The 22,660-nt window shown below is 39.7% G+C and overlaps 1 protein-coding gene across 1 annotated transcript in view; it reads left to right on the top strand.

Annotated features, from left to right (window-relative positions):
- WDFY2 (WD repeat and FYVE domain containing 2) overlaps positions 1 to 22,660 on the top strand; it is a 117,201-nt gene that overhangs the window by 44,672 nt on the left and 49,869 nt on the right. Inside the window, exon 2 of the mRNA XM_034758538.1 lies at positions 21,011 to 21,078. Coding sequence (XP_034614429.1) covers positions 21,011 to 21,078 — 68 coding nt within the window. The remainder of the gene's footprint in view (positions 1 to 21,010; positions 21,079 to 22,660) is intronic.

Genomic DNA, 22,660 nt, shown 5'->3' on the forward strand with positions numbered 1-22,660 from the left:
CTTCTCCTGCCCCAAACTTGTAGATAAGATAATGTAAATTAATCAAATCCAGAGATGATTGAGGAGCTGTAGAAGGACTTAATCAAGCTAGGTTAATGGACAACATCCTGGCAGATTAAACTCAATGTTGATAAATGAAAAGTAATGCACGTTGGAGGGAAAAAATGGATTTGCTCATATACCTTTCAGGGTTCTAAATTAACTTCTGTCAACTCAGGAAAAGGAACTGTGGTCTGGTCAGTGTGGAGCTGTGGTCACAATAAGCAAATAATCTTAAAATGCCTAAGGAATAGAGTGGAGAATAAAACAGAAATAATGATATTGCATAAAGAAGTGTTTGCCCTCACCTGGCATACTGTGTCCAGTACAGATCATGCCATTTCCGACAAGGATATTGAAGAATTAGAGGGCTATCAGAGGCATGTAATGAGAATCACTAGTGGCATGGGAAAGACTTTTATGAAGAGAGATTGGAAAGATTGGGATTGCTTACGTTAGAGGAGAGACCGATAAGGGAAGTGATTTAAAAATATACCAAAATAGTGAGTTGTCTAGAGAAGGCAGATAGGGAGCTTCTGTTCTCCCTGTGTCATGACAAGAACAATTAAAAGATGGCTAACAACAAACTGATAAAAGGAAAGCTTTTTCAACACAATACTGTGGCACTTATTGTTATGGGATGTTTAGGAGAAGAATGTAGCTAGATTCAAAGAGGGGTTCGCCACTCAAATGGATAACAAGAAAATCCAGAGTCCTAGTAAATAAAGAGTTTTAGATGGGATAGAAAAACTCATACTTTAGGTTTTAAGCCAATCTCTATTAGAATAGGAGGAGATTGGGGGGGAGGGGCAGATTATTCCTCACATGCCTGTTGATGACAGGGTACTGGACTAGATGAGCCACAGGTCTGCCTTTCTATCATCCCAATTTAACTAATTGGGGGCTCAGGCTTCGCTTCTCACTGTCCACCTTAATGAGTTCTGAGCTCGCTTGCCTCTCTTCTCAAATGGCAGGGCTGCAGTGAAGATGCTGTTGAAGAGCAAGCTGCTCAGAGAATGCTTTGGTTTGTGCTTCCTCTTGCTGTCCTATTTAAAGGAGCAGTGGTATTTGGGCTGCTCTTCTCATTTCTTCTCTCCCCTTCAGAGCTGATGCTAATGGCTCCCCAGCCTGACCCTGCCGCTTTACCAGGGCAAAATGGCTCCTTTCCTTGAGTGAATGGGTTATTCTGAGCCTTTCTGTTGAGTTTCGTTGCTTCTAGGGAGAAGGGTTGGCACAAGGACAGTGGAGATCATTAACTTAAGTTACATAAGAACGGCCATACTGGGTCAGATCAAAGGTCCATCTAGCCCAGTATCCTGTCTTCTGACAGTGGCCAATGCCAGGTGCCCCAGAGGGAATGAACAGAACAGGTAATCATCAAGTGATCCGTCCCCTGTCATCCATTCCCAGCTTCTAGCAAACGGAGGCTAGGGATACCATCCCTGCCCATCCTAGCTAATAGCCATTGATGGACCTATCTCCATGAATTTATCTAGTTCTTTTTTAGAACCCTGTTATAGTCTTGGCCTTCACAACATCCTCTGGTAAGGAGTTCCACAGGTTGACTTTGCGTTGTGAAAAAATACTTCTTTTTGTTTGTTTTAAAACTGCTGCTTAATAATTTCATTTGGTGACCCCTAGTTCTTGTGTTATGAGAAGAAGTAAATAACATTTCCTTTCTCCATGCCAGTCATGATTTTATAGATCTCTATCAAATTTCCCCCGCCCCTCCCATCGTCTCTTTTCCAAGCTGAAAAGTCCCAGTGTTGTTAATCTTGCCTCATGGGGAAGCCATTCCATACCCCTAATCATTTTTGTTGCCCTTTTCTGAACCTTTTCCAATTCCAATATATCTTTTTTGAAATGGTGTGACCACATCTGCACGCAGTATTCAACAGGTGGGCATACCATGGATTTACATAGAGACAATATGATATTTTCTGTCTTATTATCTATCCCTTTCTTAATGATACCCAACATTCTGTTCACTTTTTTGACTGCTGCTGCACATTGAGTGGATGTTTTCAGAGAACCATCCACAATGACTCCAAGATCTTTCTTGTGTGCTAACAGCTAATTTAGACCCCATCATTTTTAAGCACACATGATGAAGACAAGGCTGAGTCATGTCAAATCATCCTCCTTGAAATGAAAATAAACAGTAAAGCCAAAGGAATTATTTCCACTTCATCTTATTCATTGTTTACATTCAATGGCAAACTTGAAGGCCTAGAAATGGGACTGTCCCCCCAGGAAGCCTTGGTGCACTAGTTAAGCAGACAGGCATTTTTTTTCTCGGAGAGCAAAGCCTTAAAGATAACATGGTGTGGCTCATAAACCAGATATGTCCATCCCAAATAGACATGTTCACCTCCTGCCATAATCTTAAACTGGGTCAGAGCTGTCGTTCATAGTGTTCCCAAAGGTTTGGGGATGGTGTACAACATAGTCCCTACAGACACATATTAACGGTGGGATTAAAAAAAAAACAACCTGCTTCAGGGTTGTCTTATAAACATAATAAGAAACATATGTAAGACTTATGTGGAAAAATAGTAGGTGGCCATTAGAAATATAAAGAAATTATTTTTTTACGCACAACTATTTTCATAAGCGTCCAACCTCAACACAGCCCTCATATAACATCTTTGAGTATCCTTCTGGTGTCTAACTGTTTTAAGTTATGCAGCTCTATTTTCCTGCACCTATAAAACAATAATAAGAAATAGATCGTTAGTTACAGTAATATATTGCATTAAATACTAATCTTCTCATTGGTATGTAAAGCAAGAGAGGTAACCAGTTGCTCTGTTCATTTATATTGTAAGGTTAAAAGCAGATAAACAGGCTGTTATCCTGCCCTACATAGATGTTCTGGCTCTTGTCAGATTTTTTTTTTCCCCCATAACCCCTCATTTCAAAGCTGTGGAAAAACATGGAAACAATTTTCCCTTCGATTTTTTTTTTTCTTACTCTTTCCAACTTGTGTATACATAGATGGTTTCTTATACCTATAATACAAACACTAACAATATAATTTCAGAATTTAACAAAACATGCATGTTCCTCTTTAGTTTTGCCTTACAAATCCTTATAAAGATGACACTCCTCTTTCTAATACGCTAGTCTCTCTAAGCTCTTGAGAAGTATTCACAATAAAGTAGATATCAGATTTAGCATATGAGTCCCTCCCTCAACCACTTCGAAGAAGTGGTGTGAGTTGGTTATAATACTCAGTATAGCAACTCTTCTGAACTATGATGTTACAAATCTTTGCACTCATGCATTGAGAGTAGGGACCAAGAAGGGATGTTTCCATATCCAAGTGATAACATGCTTGTACCCCTCTGAGTGTGTAATTCACTATGTAATGTGACTTCTGGTGGGCTGAGAGAGAAATCTAACCAACGGTGGGGTCTAAAGGTACATCTGCCTTTGTGATCCAGTCTCTTATTTCCTTCATAACTTGTGCTTCGGCTCCCGCATCTCTTCCAGCATAGTGTGAATCTTCATCATTGATTGCATTGTGTCTAGACAGTGTCATAAATTCCCACTAGAAGCTTAATTTTCTGTCTTCAGAAGAGAAACTTTGGAATGAACATCCATCTTTTGCTGCAAGTTAAACTGTACATTCTCTTTAGCAGTAGAGAAATGATATTGGTAATCTGTCATTCTATTCTCAGTGCATTATATTTTAAAAAGGGATGTAGCCAATTTGCATACAGTAAATTCGAAAACATGAGATTAAATTGCAAGTAGGGTATCTAATGAATTCATTTTTATATAGAGTGAAGCGTGCATAAATGAAGTTTTAAAACCAAGTTCAATAGCCCATAATGGCTCTGAAGAAACTGTTAAATATTCACATCTCTCTCTTCAGAAACATCTTGATAAACAGACTGACCCAATACACTCCATCGTTTTAGTCTCCTATACCATGGGTTGTGTAGTATTTTTTGGCTTGCAAATAACTGATCCAATAGATATCTATAGTACATTTCCATTGAGTTACTGATTACATAGCAAGCCTGCATGATCATCTAAAGAAGCTTTTTTAGTAACTAAAGTTACTCAGGTATTTGAATTGGGAAAGGAGGAGAAAGTGTTTGGACTGAAGTGATCACTCTATCCTGTGGGCTTACCTAAAAAGCGTTTTTTAAAACTTCTGGAGAACAAAACTCTATTGCTTTCTCCTTTGCCCTGTGTACTTTTAAGGGATCAGTGTCTCTTGCATATTTCAGTACAGACCAGACTTCTACTTTCCAGTTGTCAAATCCTATAAATTATAATAGAATCTGTCAGACCCTTGATTGTGGCAGTATGACAAGCACAGGTGTAACTTCAATCTAAAAATTCATCTGATAGTAACTAGTATTTACCTTTCCATCTTACAATATTGACCTTTGTCTGGCATGTCTTTTCATTACACTTTCTGGTACCATGATAGATAGATATATTAATAAGCAAAACAAGGATATATTATGAAGGGCATAGCTATATCACAGCATGACCAGGAGACAAGACTCCTATTTCTGGACCTGAAGCATTCTAGGCACATCACAGGAATGACTTGGCTGGTCTTTACAGTGACACTATCTCTAGTGGATGTTCTGTCTGAGAAAAACAAGAGGACAACTGCACACTATGTCAGAGTGCACATCTTTATACCAATTTATTTAATTATCATTCCATTCCCCTCTTCACTGCACAGTATCAGAACTAGTCAAGTGCAATCGGTTCTCTACTGCTGTCTTTTTCTTTCAAATGTTAATGAGTTGAGACTGAAATAGTAGGAGGGAAAACATGGACAACTTTCTTTGCTTGCAAAAGTTAACATGGTCATAATATTTCATTGTCGAGCTCTTTTTTTTTTAAAAAAGAGTAATTGACCCATACTGTCTTTGGGTCAGAGACTCTGATTTGTGCTAGATCCATACACACAAGGTGGGCCCCAGCCTTGATCGTCTCTAGGTGCCAATGTAATAGAAATAATACAAATGTAAATCATGATCATTATGTCATCTCTCTTTTTATTTAAAAAAAAAAGACGGCACCAGTTCATTGTTCCAGTGGAAAAAACATATTTGAGTGGAAAAATCAATATTTCATCATTTTTTGTGTAGCTAGAGGCATAGCGTTTAATAGGTAACTGAATTTAGGGAGTGTGTCTCTTCTGTTTGCTGGACAAATGGAAATTGTATTCTTTGATTAGTCTTACCGCAGACAACAGGAATACAGTTTTCAATAAAGTGTTGATCTGGGGTATTCATATAATCCTTTTAAGGGAATTGTGGTGGTGGGGGGGTAACTTGTTGTGAATCTTTCTGTAACCTTCCTGTTCCCAGAACTGTGATAAGGAAGACAAATTCAAGCCTCATTGAAACCATTGTGAAGCTTTGCTCTTGTAACAAAAAAGTATGAGATCTATAAATTTAGGATGTATTTGATAGCAGTCACTTAAAACCCTTACCTTGACTGCCCCCATTTTCAGGTAAAACAAGTTTACCACAGCCTTCTTGTTTTGGAATGCATTTAGCATATGGAATACCAGGGTAATATGCTGTGACTACTTCAGTAACTTAAACTTTTACCACTTTGTAGGGCTTTATAAGTAGTGGTTCAATATCTAGTCCTCTCACTTGTGCTCTAAGGTAGGTTAACAAGTTACATTGTCCATTCTGAAGATTAAGAAACAGACACAGATGTCTTGTAACATGCTCCAGGCCCTGTGGGAGAGACTGCAGTACAGTCAGGATCAAAACTTGGAACTTCCTGACTCTGGGTTCTGTGCCTAAACAACAAGTGTACCATACACCAACTCCAAATATAAATCCTTTTTTAGTTCTAGTGGTCATCCCAGAAAATCTTCTGTTCTCTGTACCCAGAAAAATAACAGGAGAAAGTGAAAATGAGATTGCGCTATGTAATTGCAAAACTGGGATGGCTGCCATTTTGGAGGGACATGTAGTTTTCCTGAGCTGTTGTATAACATGCGGCCTATGGGTCAAGTCACTGTCTGTGTTCTGGCCACTTTTACTTTGGATATTTGTTTCAAAAACTGTTTATTTGCTAAAGAAAGATTTATTACTTAAATATAGGAATGTCTATTTTTATTTTATTTTTTTAATTTAAATACAGGGGATAGTTATTGTAAGACAGCTTTCTATTGCCAAGGCCATGAAACTTTAGTTCTAGATACTGAAACTTTTCCAAGTCTTTGGCTGTTATGCAATCTGCAATTACATTTTAGTGTACAGCAGCATAAATTGGATGGGAAAATATCTTACACAGCAAGACTTGAGTTAGTGTTGTGTAAGCTGAATGTGAACTTGCAGCTGCTTCAAAAATAGAATTTGAGCACACCAAAAAAATGATTAAACAGCATGTTTCTTTCACAGTGCCTGTCTGCTTGGTGAATGTCCTGTTACAGCTGGAATGTTTGTATTAGTAAAACTAATATTTGAACTTAACGTTGAAATACTTCATATAATTTAACTAAAAACTAGAATTCTCAGGTTCCTCCTTAAAACTCACTACTGTCTATACAACATTTACCTTCATCCCTCTAACACTCCACGCTCAATTTAAAATAGATTAAACTGAATAAAAATGAAGGAACTAGCGAAGTGCATACTGTGCAAACATTACTAACCTCCAGGACCTTAGTCTGTGTAACTGGCCCTATTGGGTCCCATCCCCTTTCGCTTGTTATCTCTCCCTCTGTCAAGTCCTGCTGGTCAGTGACTTTAGTGGGACTATTTATGTGTAAAGCAAAGCAAGGTGTGTAAATCTGGCAGAATTGGGGGCCTTGGTTAAAATCCTTAGGGCAGAGACCATATCTTCTTCTTCTTGAAGTGCTAAACACACTTTTGATACATAAGTTTGTTAGCTCCAGCTATTAATTTTTGTTGACTACTTGTGATAAAACACATTTACACTATTTCCATTATCAGAATTTTTATAATTATTATTATTATTTTATTTTTTATTTTGCCATTGGAAGTCGCAGCCTAAGACAAAGGACGGTACTAATGTCCATAGCTGACTAACAGGCAATCTCAGGCCTTTTATAGGGTTGTAGGCCTGACTGCCGCCGGCTGGATCTGCAAGATAGGTTGCAGGAGAAGCAGTCATATCCTAAAAACGAGGACAGTTGCTGAAATGCAACTATCAAGCCTTCTGAGGCTAAGACAGTTTCCTGTGAAAACTGCTTCTGGAGAGTGATGTTTCAGCCGCAGGTTCTGTCAATCTGAAGTCCCTACCGAACGTAAGTAGTTAGTGTTAGAGACAACTGTTTGACAGGGGAACACACTAACCAGAACAAGGTAGAGGAAACTGTGTTGCGCTCAACCTCAATCTCCCTTCTGAAATAGACCCTTTAGGACCAAAGCCAGATCAATGTCTAGCACACCACCACAGAAGACAGCTTCTAGTGCTGATCCATGTTATTCTAGAACCACATAACAATGCTATATCAGCAGTCTCTTCTCACCAATGCCCTCTGTTCCAGTCTCCCTTCTTGTCTCTTCCACTCCCTGTCCAATGTGCAGGAGGCTGTCCCTAGTACAAACGTTACCCGGCAACCTGGAGAGGCAGATTGTGAGGTGAAAAGACAAGCTGACGTTACTCGTGAAGTGGATCTTGAACAACTCAAAAATAACTGAAGCTGTAGATCAGTTCATGGCCAGATTCAGACACAAGATGCACTCCAATTCCCATAAGCAGCATTGCAGGAAAATTAACAGCAAATATGATTTTGGGGTCGGGGGAAATGCACCATACCAGGAAGCTATAGTAGACGGCTAAATGAAGCTAAGCTGAGTTTCTTAAGACTGGATACTTTTTGCACCTGGGTGGAATGTGGTAAAACTGATAAAAGAAATAGTATTTTTCAGTTCACCTCATACAAGTATTCTAGTGCAATCTCTTTATTGTGAAAGTGCAACTTATAAATGTAGATTTTTTTTTTGTTACATAACTGCACTCAAAAACAAAACAATATAAAACTTGAGCGCCTACAAGTCCACTCAGTCCTACTTCTTGTTCAGCCAGTTGCTAAGACAAACAAGTTTGTTTACATTTATGGGAGATAATGCTGGCTGCTTTTTATTTACAATGTCACTTGAAAGTGAGAACAGGCATTCATGTGTCACTTTTGTAGCCTGCGTTGCCAGGTATTTACGGGCCAGGTATGCTAAACATTCGTATGCCCCTTCATGCTTTGGCCACCATTCCAGAGGACATGCTTCCATGCTGATGATGCTTGTTAAAAAATAATGCATTAATTAAATATGTGACTGAATTCCTTGGGGGAGAATTGTATGTCTCCTCTGTTTTTTACCTGCATTCTGCCATATATTTCATGTTATAGCAGTCTTGGATAGTGACTCAGCAAATGTTGTTCATTTTAAGAACACTTTCACAGCAGATTTGACAAAACACAAAGAAGGTACCAAGGTGAGAGTTCTAAAGATAGCTACAACACTCGACCCAAGGTTAAGAATCTGAAGAGACTTCCAAAATCTGAGTGGGACAAGGTGCAGCGCATGCTTCGGAAGTCTTAAAAGAACAACACTCTGATGCAGGATCTACAGAACCCAAACCACCAAAAAAGAAAATCAACCTTTTGCTGGTGGCATCTGACTCAGATGATGATGATAATGAACATGCGTTGGTCTGCACTGCTTTGGATAGTTATCGAGCGGAATCCATCATTAGCATGGATGCATGTCCTCTGGAATGGTGGTTGAAGCATGAAGGGACATATGAACCTTAAGCATATCTGGCACGTAAATATCTTGCAACACTGGCTACAAAAGTGCCATGCGAATGCCTGTTCTCACTTTCAGGTGACGTAAACAAGAAGCGGGCAGCATTATCTCCTGCTAATGTAAACAAACTTTTTTTGTCTGAGCAATTGACTGAACAAGAAATAAGATTGAGTGGACTTGTAGGCTCTAAAGTTTTACATTTTTATTTTTGAATGCAGTTATTTTTTGTACATCATTCTACATTTGTAAGTTCAACTTTCATGATAGAGATTGCACTACAGTACTTGTATTGGGTGAAGTGAAAAATACTATTTTTGTTTTTTTACAGTGAAAATATTTATAATAAATATAAAATGAGCACTGTATATTTGAAAATGTAGAAAACATCCAAAAATACTTAAGTAAATGGAGTTCTATTGTTTAACAGCACGATTGTGCAATTAATCATGTTTCATTTTTTTAATCGCTTGACAGCCCTATTTTCAGCACTTCCCAAGTGCATCAGATTTACCCTCATTCTCATCCTCTTTTCCCTTATGTTGGCAGAAACCAAATCCATGCAACTTGTGTCAGGACATGTGCACCTACTCGCACACTTGCATGATGATCAGTGCTCAGCGTCACTGTGAAGAGTACCTGATGACAAGCTAGTGGTGGGATAGCAACACAACTGTGAATGTTTCTTGTAGACATTGTTACAGGAACTTTTTTGTGGACCTATGAACCTTTTGACAACCACGTACCACACAGAAGTGTATCTGGAACACTGCTGACTGTGGCCAGTAGTTGTGCTACAGCAATTTGATTTAGGTTTTCTAGTGGTGGCTCTTTGTCTCAGTTCTGATACTGACTTTGGTTCTGCTATGTGTAGTAGGGTTTGTCTGACTATTGTGTGGTGGCAGTCGCATTGCAGGTTAGCATATGGAGTATAATATGCCAAGGGTATTAACAGTTGAGAGTTGGCTCTGGTTCCTCTTAAGGCTAAATCTTACCACTCCTAGAGTAATCTGGTGCATATGCGGTAGGGAATGAATGGAATATGCTGTTTGTTTTGCTAAGCAGTATAAATGCACTGCTTAATGGACTAAGTTACCAGTTTTGTGTAAAATATGGGCTTTCATATAGGAAATTTTCATACAGGAAATGGTTTAACTTGTTTGTTTAGGCTGATAATTTTGCTAAAAGGACAAATCCACAAGACCTTAAGAATGTTTTTCAGAATGCAGTATATGAAAACTGACAAATTAGACTTTAAAAATAGAATAGGTCTCATGAGTCAAAGAAATGCACCTTCTGTTTGACTTCTGTATATGCTAATGCATTGGCATTTTAGATGTTCTGAAAGGACTGCTTATGAACAAAAACATGTTTTTCTCAAGTGAGAGCAAATGATAGTGGGTTTCCTTAGGAAAAGGATGCTTCCCTAGCCAAGATTCATAGATCACCCTGCCACTCCTGTGTTCATCTCTACTTTCTGAACTAAATCCTTTGAATTTGGAGGTAATTGACTATGCTGAAATTCTGTGGCAGGTTACTCTAAAAGAGAGAAGGAGCTAATGGGAAAAAAAAATATTTTAAGGGATTTGTTGATGTATTTTACAAATGTATAGTTCATACCTTAACAAAATAATAAGGTAGACTTCACAAGAATGTTGCGTTTTCTAATCCTGTCTAGTCACTTTTGCTTTTTTTAAATGAATATTTTTTCTAAAGACTGCAATAATTAATAATGTCTTTGAACAGTAAAGACATTGCATTGTACACTGAAGTGTCTTTATACATCAGTGTGGCATTTACTTACATGCAATGAGGGAGGAAATGTTGAGCAAGGGGCCAGTAATCAGTTTGCAGCTATGTAAGCACAAAATTACCTCAGTCTGTTATGAATCTCATATTTTGGGTATGCATTGAGTGCTCATGTTCACAACAGTGCATGCAAAAAGAAAAGGGGGGAAAAAACCCACAATTTTCTGTTGCATTAAACTTTCTTTATACCAGACACTGTGTCAATGTGGTTATGTGCCGGACCATTCTAAACACCTCACATAAGTACATCTCCTCTTTAATGTTAAAGACTTTTAATTGTGCTAGAAACTTTAGTAAATGTCTCCATGCCCAATTTTAATGAAAATAATTCCATGACTCTCTTATAAATCAAAAGGAATCCCAGCAGCTTAAGGGAAAATTACAGGCAACACCCCAGCTTTTTTTTATTATTATTATTATTATTTTAACTAAATTACAGAATCATTTCTTCAGAACCAAAGCTGGGATGAACCAAAACCCTATAAATATGGTACATTAAGTGCTGTGATCTATAAAGTAATCTCCCATTCAGGTAAATATTAAATGTAGAAATAGGTGTGCCAGGATACAAGAATGTGACCATCTTAGGCTGTATGCCAATGCATAAAATACTTCTGTATAACTTGCTGCATACGTAGAAGGGAATGAGTAGTACAGCAAGCTTGCTTGTCAGGGTGGTATAAATGTACTAGATAATACTGGAGTAAGTTCCCAACTTTGTGTTAAGTATAGGTCTGCATATTTTAAAGGGCTTTTTGGTAGTGGATGCTTGAATAATTTGAATAGTTGCTTTATTAACCTGCAATTAAGTACACATAGAATAAAATAGGATATATTTTCCACATTTGTGTCTACTTTAAACCAGTAATTGATTTGGTTGAATCTGTTAACCAAATCCTTCTCTGATGACTAAAGAAGAACCTAGGACAATAAGTATATAATGATGAATAGCCATGCTATTGTCTCCTAGCATTTAATAGTAGTCAGATGCTGAAGTCCTTGCTTGGTCCATATTGAGGCACATTCTCACTGATTTCAGAGTTTGCTGGAGTAAAAAGTAGTGAGTAAAGACCTTGAAGTTTGATCTAGTAATTTGTCACTTTCCGATGGAAGTTGCTATAGAAAATACAAAGCCTGGATTGGTCTCTACCCTCCCTTTGCCCCCACTACAAATTTGCAGCCCTCCACCCCTATTTTATGGATCGAAGATTTAAGCCTTCTCTTTTTTTGTAAGACAAATTACTTTGAAATTATCTCCTGTCACCACCTCTCACTTCTATTCTTGTGTCCTCTGTCACTATTAACTCTCTCATAGAAATGGAAAAACTCCCCACCACTAGTTACAAGCCACTGGAATTAGGTTACAAATTAATTGCTGCTAACATAAATAACCTTCTGTTCCTCCAGAAATCTCCTGGAGGCCAGTTCTTATTAACTGGCAGGGGCCATTCTCAGCTCACATCTCTCACTCAAAAGGTGGATGGAGCAGGTCCGTACTGGTCATCTTTGGGGGAGGTGTTCTGATACTGTAGTATTTTTTGTAAATTTATTTTGCTCCGTTTTTTTCTTTCTAATGGCAGGATCTCTGTCAAAGATGACAGAATTATCAGGGTTCTGGCTTAGTTTGAAACGATGTTATCAAGAGCAACGTTTTCCCTATCTGAATATGACAGCAGGATAAAGCTTTTGCTGTTGGAGGCAAACATTTCAGTCTTCACTTCAGCTCAATGTGCTTTTGTGAACACATCAGCATTGTCGCTGATGGATATTTGGTAGCGTATTTTTTTTTTTTTTAAAGCCTTCATTTTGCTAAGGCAAGAAAAGACCTAGTACATGGAGGTCAAAGCATGCTTGCAAATACATCTATCCTATGAGCACAGAAAACTGTACAGTTCAACAAAGCCTGGATACACCATTAATACATCCTTTCCTAAATTGCCTCTTGTATTCTGCCCAAGTCCAAGTATACAGACTTGCTCCAGTCAGGCAGCCAGTATCTGAACTTTGAAGTAGTCCCCAAATAGAGTTCATTGTTGTCTCCTCTGTGGATAGTACTGGGGAGCTTTTCAAACACTCTTAAGATAGATCTTTAGTCAATACAGCTGACAGAGGGCAGTTGTATGTCTGGCTGCATGGTATTATCTTCACTGAAAGATCTTTATTCATTTTGAAGGAGCTGTCTTCCAGCCCAGTAATACTTTGGGGGCTAGAGCTGTAGGCAAACCTATTACATTTTTAAATTTGTCTTGCTTCCACGATCCCCTGGGCAGCTTCACCATAAATGGAGATGTAACCCATTTTGCTCCTAACATTGAACTTGACATTCACTATTGAATTTTTCCCTCTGTAAGAGGGAAAATTACAAATCTAATGGCATGGTAATTATCCAGCATGCATTTCTCCCACAGCACATGGATGCTTCTGGGTGTGGAGCCATATCCTGGCTCATTCTTTTTCCTCCAAATTCTCCTTAATACACTTGAGCGAGGGCTGGATCTGGTATCAATAGGGGTTGGTCTGCCTTGTCTCTCCCTCCATCTCAATAATCTTTAGCAACTGCTTTGTCTATATTGATTTTTTTTCTCCCCACTATTAAGCTTTTCATGACAGTCTAGAACTACTAACAGTGGCATGTAACCTATCATTTAAATTAGTTATTCTCCAGTCATCTGGTATAGAAGCTGATGTGACGCCAGATTTTAAAAAAGGCTCCAGAGGTAAGCCTAACTTCAGTACTGGGCAAACTGGTTGAAACTATAGTAAAGAACAGAATTAGCAGACGCATAGATGATCACGATTTGTTGGAGAAGAGTCAACATTGGTGAGACATTATTTCCCTTTACAAAAACAATCTATTAGAATTCTTTGAGGGGGTCAACAAGCATGTGGATATAGTGTGCTTAGATTTTCAGAAAGCCTTTGAGAAGGTCCCTCGCCGAAGGCTCGTAAGCAAAGTAAGCAGTCATGGGATACGCGGGAAAGTCCTCTCATGGATCAGTAACTGGTTAAAAGATAGGAAACAAAGAGTAGGAATAAATGGTCAGTTTTCGTAATGGAGAGAGGTAAATAGTGGTATCCCCCAGAGGTCTGTGCTGGGACTGGTGCTGTTCAACTTATTCATAAATGATCTTGAAAAAGGGGTAAACGTTGAGGTGGAAAATTTTCAGATGATACAAAACTACTCAAGGTAGTTTAAGTCCAAAGCTGACTGCAAAGAGTTACCAAGGGACCTCACAAAACTGGGTGACTGGGCAAGAAATTGGCAGATGAAATTCATTGTTGATAAATGCAAAGTAATGCACATTGGAAAACATAATCCTGACTATACATATAAAATGATTGGGTCTAAATTAGCGGATCGTGGAGTCATTGTGCATAGTTCTCTGAAAACATCCACTCAATGTGCAGTGGCAGTTAAAAAAGCGAACCAAATGTTGGGAATTGTTAGGAAAGGGATAGATAATAAGACAGAAAATATCCTATTCTCTCTATGTAAATCCATGGTATGCCCACCTGTTGAATACTGCGTGCAGATGTGGTCACACCATTTCAAAAAAGATATATTGGAATTGGTACAGAAAATGGCAACAAAAATGATTAGGGGTATCGAATGGTTTCCATAGGAGAACAGTTTAGTAAGACTGGGATTTTTCAGTTTGGGAAAGAGACCACTAAGGGGGTGGGTATGACAGAGGTCTATAAAAGCATGACTGTTGTGGAGAAAGTAAATAACACAAGAAGTAGGGGTCACCAAATGAAATTAATAGGCAGCAGGTTTAAAACAAAAGCAAGTTTTGGCTATGCGTTGTGTGAAGAAAATCTGTGGAACGCTTTGCGAGAGAATGTTGTGAAGGCCAAGACTATAACAGGGTTCAAAAAAGAACTGGATAAGTTCATGGAGGATAGGTCCATAAATGGCTATTAGCCAAGATGGGCAGGGATGGTGTCCCTAGCCTCTGTTTTCCAGAAGCTGGGAATGGGCCAGAGGGAATGTTCAGTTGATTACCCATTCTGTTCATTCCCTCTGAAATGCCTGGCATCGGCCACTGTCAGAAGACAGGATGCTGGGCTAGGTGAACCTTTGGTCTGACTCCGTATGGCCATTCTTATGTTAAATATCTGCATGAAATTCATGGTGACACAGATCTCTACTGTAAGTGGGGTTGTTAGAGTGGAATTCTGATTAGCATGTAGGAAAGGAAGGTATGTAAGAGTCTCTAGAAAATCCACATACTTTCTGCATCATTTTATCTTCAGAGGGGATAGATAGATAACTAATTTGTTGATATCTGATACAATGCTTAGAGAATAAGGCATTTGTTTGTTAAAAATTAAATCCAGCCAGCACCGGAAACTTAAAGGGTAAGTACCTGTAATCTTAGATTGTAAATTCTTTGGGACAAGGACTGATGTCTCATGTTTTGTACAGTCCCTGGGACAGTGGGACCCTGGTGTATGACTAGGCTCCTCGGTGCTATTGCAATACAAATTAAAAATAAATCTCTCCAGTGTGTGGGCAGTGATGCTGACTGCCCCTAGTTTAGGTGAATATTTTACAACTACTAGGAAAATGTGACTCTCCATGACAGACAACTATCAATACATACTGAGAAAGCTAGACTGGAAGGTGATTTTTACAGGAAAGCCACCCATTTTTCAAACTTCCTCTTATCTGGGCTATAATCTTTCTCTCTCTCCTTTTTTTTTTTTTTTTTGTGGGGGGGGGGGGTGGAGAGGGAGGTGTCCATTTTCCTGTGCAGTTCCTCAGGAAATTTTGACTTTGTAGATGTTCAGTTGCAAAAAACCTTAAGGTTACTCCCTCATAACAGCTTCTTCACCCTGTAACTCCCCAGAATGAGACTTCAAAACACCAAACTCAAACATTTTTGGGGGAAAGGGGCGAACTGCAGGGAGTAGAGAACACAGCAAATGCACAGTTAAGGTGGGCCACCTTATCTAATGAAAGTGTTAGAAGAAAACAAAACAAACCTTAAAACACCCTGGAAAATGACCATTGAGGTAGCACTTACCACACAACATAGTCACCCAGCGAACTGGGCACCTGTACAGATGCTACGAAGAACTCAGAAGTCCATGTGATACTGTATCCCTTCATAGTAAATATTTGCCATTATTGGAATCTCTTACAACAGAGTCCATGATGTTAAAGTGCACACAACGGTTAGATGCTTTCTATATGGTTAGATACATTACACTCAAGAATAGTATCTGCCATTTCCCAAAATGTGATCATGCAGGATGTTGAGGATAACCCAGGCACACACAGGAGGGGCTTTGCATCTCGGAGGATTGATGCACCACCTGCTTACCATCCATTGAACTTACAAAATCTTACAGGTCAGAACAGAGGTGACTGGCAAAGATACCTAAGGAATTTTGCGTTTTGCCTGCTTGCATTGCACCAGGTGCCAAACATTGCTCTGACTCTCTTTAACGTATTATACACACTTAAAAATTAGGATCTGACATCTGGGAAAAGTGTCTTAGTGGTCAAAAAATATCATATGTAACTTCTTGACTTACTTTATTTAGTAGTCTAGTCAAGCAGACTAGTTGGACTTGGGATGCATGCACACACTCCTGCATAGAAACTGGAAAAAAATTGTATTTAAAAAGCTGTGTTAAAATTAAGTAATAAGATTTTGCATCCCTTTAATATATAAAGAGTGCAGTCTCACTCCTTTGAGTGGCATAATTGTTCATTTTATGCAGTTTTTCAGTCTATAGAATGCACAAAGATCTGTCACGAAAGGACTAGAAAAGTATCCATTGATTCATCGAGTACTCTCAAAGTTCGTTTTAAATCATTTCACTGGCAGCAAAATATGACTTCACTTTCAAAGGGACAGTTCATTTCCATGGTAATGTGACTTGCATTCTAGAGCAGCTGAAGAATAGATTTTGAGGTGGGTGGGTACTCTGTTATATTTCAGTAACTAAGCAACCAGCAGATATACTATGCTTTATTTCCATAATAAATGCATTTAAACTACATTTATTTGTGCTTTGCTTTCTTATGAGGTTTTAAAAATTCTGGGTTTAATTTCTGGCGGACCGTGTTGTACCAAGAGGCGTACAAAAATGTGCAGAATGTAGGCTGAAAGTCACTTGCAGGGGATAGTTTGGCTCCTCCTATGCTCTGAATTCTTGATGCTAAATATTTATTCTGCTGCCTGAATTCTTTGTAAGCAAATAAAACTTCTGAATAAAGATTAAGGGGCCCTGCTCCATTTCTGTTCCATTCAGAAATGGGCAGTGTCAATGTAAATACAAATATTGTAGATAAACCATCTATTAGAGGTGATTATTATTGAAGTTTTTAATAAGGCTCCAGTACTCTTCAGTGCAGTACTGATTAAAGAAAATGTAGCTTTTCAGCAAAGTGACAGGTTTCAGAGTAACAGCCGTGTTAGTCTGTATCCGCAAAAAGAAGAACAGGAGTACTTGTGGCACCTTAGAGACTAACAAATTAGTCTCTAAGGTGCCACAAGTACTCCTGTTCTTCTTTTCAGCAAAGTAACGCAGCCCCCAAGATCTGAGTTCATTGCAGTGTTTTCTACTTGTTGAAGATGGACTGTTGAGTGTATTCTCCTACTCAAAGGATAGTAAACTGCCAGGATTTATGATTATTCAGTAGCTCTCTAATAACTAATAAAATTCTTTTTAAAGTACAAACGACAATGTAAAGAATAATTTGGATTAAATGTGAACTTAGTTTTTTGCTGCCTGATTTGATGCTGGACACTGAGAAGGGAAGTTTGGCGCACCCCATTCAAAGTGTCCATCTGTTCTAATCTAAATTGTAAATACACGGTCTCCTATAGGACTTTACATTTAAAAATCCTTGCGGAATAGGGTATGACAGACAGTCCTCTGCTAGGATAGTAGTGGTAAAACTGGTACTTCTAGATATGTGGGGGACTATCCCAAAATAAACATATTTTGGGGGACGATAAAAGCAAATTCAAAAAATTGATCTGAACATAGCCACCTAGTTACTGGCAGTCAGGGAATTTCCAGATGAGGTAGATCTTGGCAAGTTCTGATTGCTGCTTGTCTTTGTATTGCTGCAGGCTGATAGAAGCTTTATGTACCCATGCTGTTGTGATAGTACAGCAAAGTATGTGACATTCTTGTCACAAACATACAAACCTGAAATTTAACAAAAATATGCCATGCTTGTGTGATGGAGGGGCCAGCAGACTGGATGGATTACAGGGCTACAGGCCAGGTTCTTTGTGGGGAGGCTGCGGATTGTCTAGCAGGGCCTATAAAGATAGAGAACTCATTGGCCTCCTGGGAAACAAGTCTGGTGCATCAAAAGTGGAAGGCTAGTTCTTGGGTCTGGGAGTGGTTGAGCAGCTCAAATGCTATACTATAAAAAGTCTGCTCCTCAGAGCTAACACTACTAAGATCAGTGTAAGCCTTTTATTAGGCCTTGGCTACACTTGCGGATTCACAGCGCTGCTGCGGCAGCGCTGTGAAGCGCGAGTGTCGTCGTGCCACCAGCGCTGCGAGAGCTCTCTCGCAGTGCTGCAAGTACTCCACCTCTCCGAGGGGAATAGCTTGCAGCGCTGCGAGAGAGCGTGCAGCGCTGGAGGCGCTGATTACACTGGCGCTTTACAGCGCTGCACTCGCTGCGCTCAGGGGGGGTCTTTTTTCACACCCCTGAGCGCAGCAAGTGCAGCGCTGTGAATTGCCAGTGTAGCCAAGGCCTGTCAGTGTGTGTTTTGACACTGGTCTGTTTGCTGCCTTTTTAAAGACTTCTCTGCTCTGAAGAGGAAGGGAAACCAGTGAACATGTTTGCTGCCTGTTTAAGTTTTACGTTCTCCCTGCTCAAAAGAGGGAAAACCACTGCATCTCTCAGCTTGCTTGAAGGCTTTGCTTTAACTCTCTTCCAGAGAAAAGCAAGGAGTTTGATTAATGAGGAGGAAGAAGTATGCTTAAAGTCAGGAGCATTTAAGAAGCAAACCTGGAATGCTGCCACAACTCCAAAGAGCAGGGAGGATTGGAATTTGCTCACCTCGATGCTGAGGGAGTGCTAAGTGGTCACATGGTGATCTCCTAAGTACCATTTATTAGACCCTAATAGTGTTGCTAAACTAACTAGCCTAATGTCCTCCACAAAAATCGGTCTGCAGTCATCACAATGGCATATTGACCTTATTTGTGATTGTCTAAATTTACATTACCCTAGCATACCTGTTGGGTTTCTGTACTGACACTGTTAACTAATAGCTGCTACTTGGTGGTTTGTACTCATTTCTGTATACTGAATATTGTGTGTGCAAGTCTACTAAAAAATTTATTAAGAGGAGACCATGAAATAAAGGCAGTTCCATTTAATGTTAATAATTTGTATTACCATAGTGCCGAGGAACCCTAGCCACGGACCAGAATCCCATTGTGCTAGACATTGAAATTACACAGCAAAAAACAGGTCCCTGCTGCAAGGAGCTTAAATCTAAGACCTGTCTGCGCCACGAAGCTTTATCAGTAACAGTTCTGCCAGCATATAGCAGCTGGCATAGCTATTTCGGTGGAGGTGTTTTACATTTGGCTGCCTTTGCTGGTGCAGTGGGTCCCCATAGTGCCAGGTTGTATCAGCAGCAGCTGTGCGGCACAGTGGGAAGGCATCCCATTATCCTCATCACCACCATCTGGCACATTACTTTGTGGGAAATGTTTGCAGGAACACATGGTGATATTGAGGGAAACCAGTGCTCTCAAGGAGTTGTGGGAGTTTGGGGTCAAGTTCCCACAATTCTCTGGTCCATCTTGATATCTGTTTTTCTATGACAGTTTTCAGTCTGTCCATCACCTCACTGGCAAATATGCATGCTCAACAGATTAGCAGAGCTCTTGTGGCTGCTTACAAAACAAATCAGTCACCCTGTTTTTAATTTGTGGAACCACAGCTACCACAGTGTGGCTGGCTGCACAACACTACAAATGAAAATACTAAGGGGAAGTGGATGATGCGGCTATTGAATGAAACTTGGCCAGCTGCTGCACGTGGCCACTGGCAGTTCTGGGCCCATGCAGCAAGCACCAAATGGTGGGATCAGATTGTGATGCAAACCTGGGATGACCAGCGGTGGTGGCATAGCTTTTGGATGCAGAAGGCCACATTCCCAGAACTGTGTGCTGAGCTCACCCGGCACCAATACACCAAAATGGGAGCTGCTTTTACAATGGAGAGAGTGGGTGTGAGACAAGAGACAACAGATGGATATGGATAGAGGGATGGAGGAGTACAAGGAAACAATGTGACCATATTGGTTGCAATAATAGACTGCAGTCTCAAAACAAATTTGATTGTTTTCCTTAAAATCTGCCAAGGTGCATCTAACCCTTCACTTACTCATCTATAAATGACAGTTAAAACTAAAAAGGTAATTTTAACCAAATGCATGTCTTTTAAATAGTCCAAACTATAAGTCTTCCAGTATTGACACTAACAAACCACCTCAGGTATCCTTTTCTGAGTGTCATATGTTCCGAAGAGCTACATAAGAGACATTTTAGTTAAGTATATTTGTATAATGTCCAAGTCTGTAACTTTCTGAATTACTTGATTTTTATGAATCCGAGGGGCACTAGGGTACTGTGAACCCCTCCCAACCTTTGAACAAGAAATTCTGTAATTCAGGTAGAGCCACTCTGTTTGCATACTATGAAATGTCTAAGTATCTAAATGATGAATAACAATAACTCGGTAGATAAAAATTCAAATGATGTTGGACTAAAATCCTTGTAACTTTCTCCACCTCCATACAACATGTTCAACCCTGCTAAATTAACTCTTTACATTAATTTTACAGCTGGTAAAAGGTGACAGATTGACAGTACTGTGGACTGAATTCTGCTTTTCCACCAAAGGGGAACAGCAGCGCCACTATAGTCTCTTCCACCACAACCACCCAGCCTCTAGCTTCAACCATGAGCTGGAGGGACATCAGTCTTTGGCCTCTCTTTCAGGAGCCCTTTTGATTAGAATGTGGTTCATGTTGCTAGTAATTAGTTGTCATTTCTATCTTAATGACTGTCTGGATTATATGAAATGTGTTGGTGGCCATAGTCCACTTCCTAGTGGGCAAAAGTCAACATCAAAAATGCTACCACACATGCCAAATAGTTTGTTATTATTTGACATTCAGCAGAGATGCCAAGGATTGGGATGGGTGTAGAGAATTAACTGTCACCTTATCCCTAGATACAGTTAATGACTGAGGCAGGCTAGTAGGGAATCAAAGGGATTCTGGTGTTTTGTTTTCTGGGCAAAATATTTTAGTTTCAAAGGCTATTTGTCTAGTAACTCTAACACTCACTTGAAAATTAATATGAATGACTGACTCATTTTTCCTCTACAGAACTGTCCGCGTGTGGCTGAAGAGAGAGAGTGGGCAATATTGGCCTAGCATATACCATGCAATGCCATGTAAGTATTTTGGGATGTTCATTCTTTACTGTGTATTTGCCGCCTGACTTCTTTGGGCCTGGACATGTACCTCTGAGCTTGTGACCTTTTGGGGCGCTCACAATTGTATGCTAGATACTATACTTGAGCTAAATGTCTAGGTTCTCTGAAGCTTGTTTACCAAGTTATGAACCAATTAAAAAAAATCCCCTATCTTTTTTTTAAATTTAATATAAATTATTTGATACTTTGTAAAAATTTCTCCTTTGTTTCTATTACTAGCTCAAGTGTTAGTAGTGGTGATTTCTTTTTAAAAGTAAAAGGCACAGTCCCTACTCTGAAGAGATGACAATCTAGTTCAGATTCATGATGCACCAGTATGAGCTGAAGGTGGTATAGGGAGTTTTGCAGAGGAAGTGGCCTCTCTTTTGTTGAGAGAGGGTCTAGAAGAGAGGACTGTCTGATATGTGAGAAGAGGGAGGATATCCCCAAAGAGGTGGCATCAATGAAGATACAAAGAGGAGAGTGGGAAGAGAATACGTTGGGGCTGGATTGGATGGGCAATTTGAGATGAGCTCAGTCTTCTGGCGTATGGGTTCTGATGCTGGGTAAGTGATGTGACCACTCTGTCACAGCAGCAGCGTCCGGAGATGTCAAACATATTCATCCACCATCAATGAGCTAACTAAAGAAGGAAAGTAGAAAGAAGTGAACAGAATTATAGACAGTATGGTGTTTACAGAGCCTTGAAATTAAGGGGAAATCAGGAAAATCAATAATGGGATTTAAAGTAGGCAGTGATCTGATCAGAACAGTGGGAAAAGGTGTGCTTATTTTTAACTAGGCGTCCTGGAGGGACAGGAAGGTGGAAGTTGAGGGAAGCCAGAGAGGAGAATGTTACAAAAATTAGGGGAGGAGATGACCATAGCATTTGTCAAAGTTAAGCAGTAGGGAATGGAGAAGAGTGTGGGTTCCATAGATGATGATGATGATGTAGAGGAAGATCAGAAATGGCAGTCGGCAATGGAAGGAGGAGAAAAAGGGTGAGAGACACCAAATTTCTGAGCTGGGGCAGTGGAGGAGGCTAGTGGAACTTGGCTCCATTAGACGGGAGGGGCAACCTGAGGGTAATTGGAGGTGAGTGAAGAGTGGGGGAGAATTCATGAGTAGAGGGGAAGATCTGTGTGTAAGGGGAAAAGAGTGGAGGATGGAGGACAAAGCCCTGAGGGTCATTAACGGAATACTGGAGAGGGGAGGTGAAAGTGCAGCAAAAGGAAACTAGAATCACTGAGTCAGGTGATGAATGAATGCTTGAACACTTTTATATATAAATGTAATGCAAATCACCAAAAGCCAGGAAACTCAGTCCAGTCTAAAATTCTGCCATTAAAGGGGTCAGTCAAGGCTGAGGAGTCTCAAGTAAGAACCTTTTATATTTCACCCCTTTCTCCTATAGCATTATAACCTTTAAAATCTTAGTGGGCAAGAATCTGGTATTGGCTACTGCAGGATACTGGACGTACAGGCCAGTGGTCTTCTCCAGTGTGGCAAATCTTGGCTACCTTCTAGAGAAGGGTTGCACTAATTGTAGAGGGAAGTTTAT

Source organism: Trachemys scripta, chromosome 1, assembly GCF_013100865.1.
Source record: "Trachemys scripta elegans isolate TJP31775 chromosome 1, CAS_Tse_1.0, whole genome shotgun sequence".
Taxonomy (NCBI): Eukaryota; Metazoa; Chordata; order Testudines; family Emydidae; genus Trachemys; species Trachemys scripta.